The sequence below is a fragment of the Aegilops tauschii genome, chromosome 3 (assembly GCF_002575655.3).
Source record: "Aegilops tauschii subsp. strangulata cultivar AL8/78 chromosome 3, Aet v6.0, whole genome shotgun sequence".
Classification (NCBI taxonomy): domain Eukaryota; kingdom Viridiplantae; phylum Streptophyta; class Magnoliopsida; order Poales; family Poaceae; genus Aegilops; species Aegilops tauschii.
The window spans coordinates 516,695,290-516,702,997 of NC_053037.3; the positions used below are offsets into that span (position 1 = coordinate 516,695,290).

General features: G+C 52.8%; 1 protein-coding gene and 1 non-coding gene across 2 annotated transcripts; one reads left to right on the forward strand and one right to left on the reverse strand.

The window, feature by feature from the left end:
* Positions 1-4,196: 4,196 nt before the first annotated feature.
* Positions 4,197-7,033, forward strand: LOC109736026 (ribonuclease 2). The gene is made up of 8 exons (XM_073510948.1): positions 4,197-4,524; positions 4,628-4,656; positions 4,782-4,858; positions 5,003-5,108; positions 5,388-5,479; positions 5,602-5,763; positions 5,836-5,923; positions 6,565-7,033. Exons 1-8 carry the CDS (start codon positions 4,316-4,318, stop codon positions 6,642-6,644), a joined length of 843 nt encoding a protein of 280 aa, XP_073367049.1. The 5' UTR covers positions 4,197-4,315; the 3' UTR covers positions 6,645-7,033.
* On the reverse strand, positions 6,033-6,229 carry LOC120962270 (U2 spliceosomal RNA). Its single transcript, XR_005753110.1, has one exon. It is a non-coding gene; the product is annotated as a U2 spliceosomal RNA (small nuclear RNA).
* Positions 7,034-7,708: the final 675 nt, after the last annotated feature.

Consider the following 7,708-nt stretch of genomic DNA (forward strand, 5'->3'; position numbering starts at 1 on the left):
GTGTTGGATGATATTCATCATGTATCAGTTATAACCTAGGGTGACACAGAACTAGCTCCAATTCATCAATATAATGTAGGTATGTCTTCCGAATATAGTCATACATGCTTATGGAAAAGAATTTGCATGACATCTTTTGTCCTACCCTCCCGTGGCAGCGGGGTCCTAATGGAAACTAAGGGATATTAAGGCCTCCTTTTAATAGAGAACCGGACCAAAGCATTAGCACTTAGTGAATACATGAACTCCTCAAACTACGGTAATCACCGGAAAGAATCCCAACTATTCACTACAGGAATCAGCTATTTTGCCGTCTGCCATGGCGGACGGCAAAGGCATGAACGGCGGACGGCAAAGGCCGGCAAAGGCCTTTGCCGTCAGCCGCGGACGGCAAAAGGCTCCGGCAAAGTAGGCTACGGTAAAGAGCTACTTTGCCGTCTGCTTTCGGTGGCTGACGGCAAAGGGACCTTTGCCATCAGCAGCAGACGGCAAAGCAACTGGATAGGGTTAGCTCCGTTAGCCGCTAACGGGAGGCTTTGCCGTCAGCCTCCTACAATCACAGACGGCAAAGAAGTTTGTCTGTTTATTAAAATAAATAAACAGTCCAAGTGCAGAGGCTATAAATAAACACAACATTATCCATCCGCACTTTGTTCCAAGAATCGAAGACGAACGGACAAATTTCACAATACAAAATTACAATATTTACACAGAATACATCATCCACACTTTGTTCCAAGAATACATCATCCACGAACGGACAAATTTCACAAATTTCACAATACGAACACGACATTATCCATCCACACTTTGTTCCAAGAACGAACGGACTCCTCTGTGCCCGTGGTCGCCGGAGAAAATAGCAGCCGCTCCCTCTCACTTCTCGAGGTCGGGGCCGAGGTTCAAGGCCGGCGGAGGCCGGCGGGGCTGACGGAGCCAGGGCCGACGGAGCCGGGGCCAATGGAGGCCGGCAGGGGAGATGGGGCGCGGAGGCCGCCGCGGTCGACGAGCGACGAAACGCGGAGGCACGCGGGGGCGACGGGCGACGGGGCCGGGGCCGGCGGACGAGAAGGCGGCCAGTGAGGTCGGGGCCGGCAGGCGAGATGGCGGCCAACAAGGTGGTGGAGGGCGCCGGCGGGCCGATGGAGGCCGGCGGGGGCGACGGGTGAAGTGGCCGGGGCCGGCGGTGAAGGGGGAAGTGGACGCGACCGGCGGAAGAGGTGGTGGCCGGCGAGGCTGGATCCGGCGGGCGAGGTGTTGGCCGGCAAGGCCGGGGGTCAAGGCGGTGGCGGGCGCCGGCGGGCCGGTGTGCCGATTTGGATCGAGAGGGAGAGAAAGGAGAGAGAGATGTGGTGGGGTGAGGTGGGGATAAGGGACAGAGAGAGAGAGAGACGTGGTGGGGTGAGGTGGGACGTGGTGGGTGCGTGCGTGGGTGTGCGTCGTGGGTGCGTGCGTGGGTGTGCGTCCGATGGGGTGTGGGTGGGGATGCCATGTCATCGATCCGCATGATCGATCCAGGTGTTGTGCTTCTTCTTTGCCGTCCGCCCCGGCTTTGCCGTCTGCTATTTGATCTTTGCCGTCCGCTAGCAGACGGCAAAGGTTGGACATTTCCGTCCGCTAGCAGACGGCAAAAAAGTTAACCTCTTTGCCGTCTGCTGGCAGACGGCAAAGAAGTTGACCTAGCCACGCCGTGCCCCATGGGGCCCACTAGGCTCTTTGCCGTCTGCCTTTTCCCTCTTTGTCGTCAGCCAGCAGACGGCAAAGAGCCGGCTGATGGCAAACAGTCTCTTTGCCATCTGCCAGCTCTTTGCCGTCCGCTATCCCAAGGCAGACGGCAAAGAGCTGGCAGATGGCAAAGTAGCAGATTCCAGTAGTGATTGACACCTTGGGGTATGCGGATCATAACTCATAGTAGGTCTCTATAACTTGCAAGTAGGATCAAGAACACAAATATATTCATGAAAACAAAATAGGTTCAGATCTGAAATCATGGCACTCGGGCCCTAGTGACAAGCATTAAGCATAGCAAATTCATAGCAACATCAATCTCAGAACATAGTAGATACTAGGGATCAAACCCTAACAAAACTAACTCGATTACATGATAAATCTCATCCAACCCATCACCGTCCAGCAAGCCTACGATGGAATTACTCACGCACGGCGGTGAACATCATGAAATTGGTGATGGAGGAAGGTTGGTGATGATGATGGCGACGAATCCCCCTCTCCGGAGCCCCGAACGGACACCAGATCAACACTCCCGATGAAGAACATGAGACGACGGTGGCTCCGTATCGTAAAATGCGATGAATCTTTCTCTCTGTTTTTTTCTCCCCAAATAGGATTATATGGAGTTGGAGTTGAGGTCGGAGGGGCTCCAGGGGGCCCACAAGCCTGCAGGGCGCGCCCCAGGGCTTGTGGCCTCTGGGTGGCCCCCCTTTGGTCAATTCTTGCGCCAATATTTTTTATATATTCCAAAAATATTCTCCGTAAATTTTCAGGTCATTTCGAGAACTTTTATTTCTGCACAAAAATAACACCAAGGCAATTCTGCTGAAAATAGCATTAGTCCGGGTTAGTTCCATTCAAATCATGCAAATTAGAGTCCAAAACAAGGGCAAAAGAGTTTGGCAAAGTAGATACGATGGAGACGTATCAGCGTCCGCCACTCACAGTTCTCGGACACGGCCGACGTCTTGCGTTGGCATTGGACTACCTCAGGCGCCTACTCCGCTAGCTCTTGTTACCAGGCCATTTTCCTTGGTTCTTGTGAGGACCTGCACTGGAAGCTTACGTGGAAGCCAAGGGCGCCGCTTCGGATCAAGTTCTTCATTTGGCTAGCGATGCAAGACCAATGTTGGACGGCCGATCGCCTAGCCAGTCATGGCCTCCCCCATGAGCCTAAGTGCGCCTTATGCAACCAAGTGGACGACACGTTGCAACACTTGCTGGTGGGCTGCTCTTTCTCGCGACAAGTTTGGCATGAGATCCTAGGATGGGTTCGCTCCACGGCCAACCTACCCATTGACGACATAGATTTCCAATCCTGGTGGGCTGCTACCTGTGAACGTGCAGTTGCGCCCGCTCGCAAGGGGTTGGCCTCTCTCATCACCCTCACCACTTGGTGGCTCTGGAAGCATCGGAACGGCTGCATCTTCGGCGGTGATCAACCTTTGGTCACTCGGCTCTCCTCCATCATCAAAGACGAGGCGCACCTTTGGGTGAAAGCCGGCGCCACTAGCTCCATTGGTCTCGGGGATGAGCAACCCCATCTGTTTGCTCTGCACTCTTTACCATGCCTTCATGTGTACATGGGTTAGCGATTGTATGTAATCTAATGCTGTATGACTCTTCTTTCTATCAATGAAAAGATACGCAACCTTTGTGTATTCGTGAAAAAAAATTGATGTCATATCCCCTATGCGATTTTGCCATGACAACTGATAAACAAATTATACATGGTGGCCAATATTAAGAGGGCCCTGAGTCTTAACTTCGCCCCGGGTCCCCGAAATCTCAGGACCGGCCCTGCGGCCTTGCCAACGACATGCTACTGGCGGTGGTTGCCGGTGTGGTTGCCCGGAGGAGGTTTTTTATCCCCAACTTCTTCCTTGATGCGGGCGGCGGTGCAAGGGTCGTTTTCGATGGTGTCGTGTTGAGGGTCTTGGCTCTCCATCCCGTCCGGAATTGAGGGCATCGGTGGTGGCTGTGGCGAGAATGGGCGGCAACGGTAGGAAGTGGTGGCCGCGCAGACGGGAATAGAGGGGGCCAAAACTTTTGCACTGGGAGGCACGGTGTGAGTATATTTAGGCGGTTGAGGAGTAAAAATTATCCTCCTCTAACCGTTTGAGGGATTGGTTAGGTGCGGTTAGCTGCCTCTTTACCTCCTCTAGATGTTTTTAGGTATCGGTCAGAGATGCTCTAGAGCACCCTGGGACTGAAAGAGGGAAAAGGAGATCAAGACGTGTGACTTGCTGCTGCTCGCATGGTATACGTACCTTGTCAACAGAATGCACGTAAGTTTGTGACCGTCGTAGAAACTTTGTACCCTCCATCTCCATGGAAGCAAGCGTACACTGCAGAGAGAAGAAAACCCAAAGACGAGGGGAGCGTGTTACTCTCAACGACGTCAAGCTAAATAATCAAAGTCGACCAATCATACATGCCTGTCATGTCCCCCAAGCCACTCCAAAGAAGGCGCCATAAATTGCAGCAGAGGGCATCGGATCACATGGGCACACCAGGCGGCTAATGGTGGTGGGTAGCACGTAGATTATTGGACCCAATCGACGAGCCAAGAAGACTAGCAGCAATGGACAGGACGAGGCGCGGGAGGCGGCTCCTCGTGTCGCTCTGCTTCCTCTGCCTGGCCGTGCTGCTCCCCGGCGCGCTGCTGGCGTCGCCGGCGGCCGGGAGGAAGCGGCGGCAGGCCGGGTTCGACCACTACGTGCTGGCGCTGCAGTGGCCCGGCACCGTCTGCCGCCAGACCAACCACTGCTGCAGCTCCAACGGCTGCTGCCGGTACGGTGCCCACTCGCTTCCCTTTCTCCCTTGCTCACGCATTGTTGTCCCTCCCTGCGAATTTCCTCTCATCTGGCTTTCTCCCTTTGCGTGCGCTCTGCAGATCAAACCCTCTCAACTGGTTCACAATCCGTAAGTAGACCGATCTGTCTTGTAATTCAGAATCAAATCAAAAAAATTGCGCATTGGTGCCCGTCTGCAGATACCGAGAATTTAGACAACATCTCATTCCGTTTTCTTTGTTGGGTACATAACAGATGGGCTGTGGCCGCAGTACAGCTACGGTGGGTGGCCGTCGTGCTGCAGGCCAACCACCACATTCAACATGAACAAGGTACAGTACGCGTGAGGAGCCCTCGATCCAGTCAGTCTCATCAGAATGGCTGGCACATGCCGGGCCCGTTTCTCCAGGTATGCAAGTAAATTAAGCCAATGTGCTTGGGTTAATGTGTTTGGCTTGCTTGACCGGCGCGTGCAGATCGCGATGCTGAAGCCGATACTGGAGAAGTACTGGCCGTCGCTCTACTGCGGCGACACCTCCACCTGCTTCGGCGGAAGAGGCCCCTTCTGGGCCCACGAGGTAGGTACTGCTATGCTAGTTCAATTAACCGGCGAAATTGTCATTCTACTATTATTGATTGAGGGGGAAGAGGCAGCACTTGTCACTATCGCTCACTTGCTCAAGGGCTTCATTTTGTTCCCGTTGTGCATGTGCTGATGTTTCTTTCGCTGGACCGTCTTCTTCGTCAGTGGGGTATGTATCCGGTCTCTGAATCTACTGCAGAAGAAATACATACAATCGTGTTGATCCTAATCTGTATGACTATCTGACGCCGTGCTCACCCTTTGTTCGTGCGCTGCAGCGACTCATGGGACGTGCGGCTACCCTGAGATACAGGACGAGTACGACTACTTCTCCACGGCGCTCTACCTCTACAGCAAGTACAATGTCACGGTAATAATCATCAAGTTAGCAGGAGCGCAGATCGTTTGGCTTTGCCGTGGGTTCCAATGATTCTGCACGACATCAACACATACAGTTTGTTTCTCACTTGTGAGTCTTTAATCTGTGCGCAGAAAGCTCTGCGGAAAGCACACATCTACCCGCGGAACGGCCGCAAGTACGCGGTGGCGCACATCGTGGACGCCATCGACCACGCCTTCGGGCGGCTGCCGCACCTCGTCTGCAAGAACGGCTCCGTGCAGGAGCTCAGGCTCTGCTTCCACAAGGACTACCAGGTGCGTAACAGACACATGGGATCCCTTCTCTGCAAAAGAAAACGCAACTCAGCCATTATTTATGTGTCGCAGCCCCGTGACTGCGGGTCGGAGGACGACGAGGCGTGGTCGTCGAGCAGGAGAAGCCATTGCCCTCGCTACGTCACCCTCCCACAGTCTGGTACGTATCAACAATCGCTTGTTTCCTTGGGAGTACTGCACCTAATTACTAAAAACGCAGATACAGAGCTTCTCAGCCTAAAGAGTTAAAAAAAATTAAATTGTTTTGGTTGGGGTGCGCCACACCTGGACAGTAGTGCAACGTCCAGAGAACACGCGAGAGCCCCAGTGGCAAGCCACTGTGATGGATCCTCCCCCATAAAAAATAAATTTAATATCATTATGGGCATATGACCCACATATCAGATATTAAACTGATAAGAACAGATACTACACTTGATCTTAGCCAAAAGGCCGAGAAAGGTATGAGTTGCAGCAACAGCCCTGCCCCTCTATTTGTATCCCCAGCGGCCTCCCGTCCCCTCTGGCTCGGCGAGGTGGGACTAAACGAAACTAGTGGCTAGCTCCTCGTGGCTGCGGAGCGCAAACGGTGCGTACTCCCGAACCAGCCTCGCCTCATACAGGAGGGCTAATGGGCCTGGGTTACTGCTGGCTCATCATCATCCAAGCAGTTCTCACATACGAGGCCCAGTTACTGTGTCCTAAAAAATAGTTTTTGTGCCCTTTCGTGCTGTTCGAATTTATTGTTGGAGGTATGAATTCTTCTGTTCTCAAAAAAGGTTTGCTGTTTTGCAATCGCAGCGTTGGGGAACGCCACGGAGGGCCGCCTGCGGAACCGAGCGGAGAACGTGCCGCGCGCGCACGGGCAGAGCTACGTATAGCCAGCAGTCACAGCCGGGCGCTGTCGGACTGCTCCATCCAAGTGTGTCCTGAAGCCTGACGACGCACGCATGGCCGAGGCGCTGCACGGTGCGACGGGACGCCGCCGTGGATCGGCCGGGAAACTCCCGGCCAGAGGCAGGGCAATCGTCGGTTCATGCCGCTGTGACTGATTAATTATTCTGCGCGTTCGCTTGCACGATGTGTGCAGGCTCTGCTCTGCACAAAGAATTGACGTTGCAGTCCTGTATGTACATGATATTGAGCATCAAGGAATATTGTACTGTAGGTAGCATCAAGGAATATTTGTATACGACAAAAAATACGAGAGATCGAGCGGAGCCGTCGCTGTATCTTCTGTCAATGCTAGTGTGCGTCATTTTTTTCCTTTCTTTCCTGGACGAGCTGGATGGGAGTGAACGCGTGTTGGCTACAATTATTTCTGATCCTAGACGGGCGCTCGCTTGTCTCTTTCACTTTTCTCCGATGTTAGATTACGGTAAAGGTTTTCTTTTACGAGAGTATGTCAAAGAAGTATAATATTTTAAAAGGTAGAAGATAATTACAAAAGACTATCTCAAACAGCAATCGTAGTACAAATACCACACCAGAGCTAATTCAAAGAAAATCATCCACACATATTATAAACACCGGAATAGCTCTTTCACGAGCGAGCGTAGCAACGAGCGATCCTAATCCCCCCCCCCCCCACCTGATTTTAAGGTGGGCAAGCTCGAGCAGGTGAGATGTTCCCTCTAATCCTCTCCTTACGGTTTAATCTCTCTTGTTATCTCTCTTTCCTTCCTGTTTATATGGAAAGTGCAGCTGCATGCGGCTGGATATTGTTTCCTAATGGAGCCTACAAACCTGGTCGGAAATCGCTCGCTGCGAGGCGCGCGCGCATTAGCAACCCAAAAGAACCTGCTCTGCTCTGACCAGAGCAACAAAGTCGGGTCTCGACCAACATCGATAGCCTCGAAGAGCAACAACTTCAACCGCACTTGACGACGCACTAACAACCCTTGATTGCCGAAAGAAGGTGGCGAGTGGGTGACTGGACTCAGTT

Coding starts and splice junctions, on each gene's coding strand:
- LOC109736026 (XM_073510948.1), top strand. CDS start 4,316: ATGGACAGGACGAGGCGCGGGAGGCGGCTCCTCGTGTCGCTCTGCTTC. Junction 4,859..5,002: donor CCACATTCAACATGAACAAG/GTACAGTACGCG, acceptor CGGCGCGTGCAG/ATCGCGATGCTGAAGCCGAT. Junction 5,109..5,387: donor CTTCTGGGCCCACGAGGTAG/GTACTGCTATGC, acceptor CGTGCGCTGCAG/CGACTCATGGGACGTGCGGC.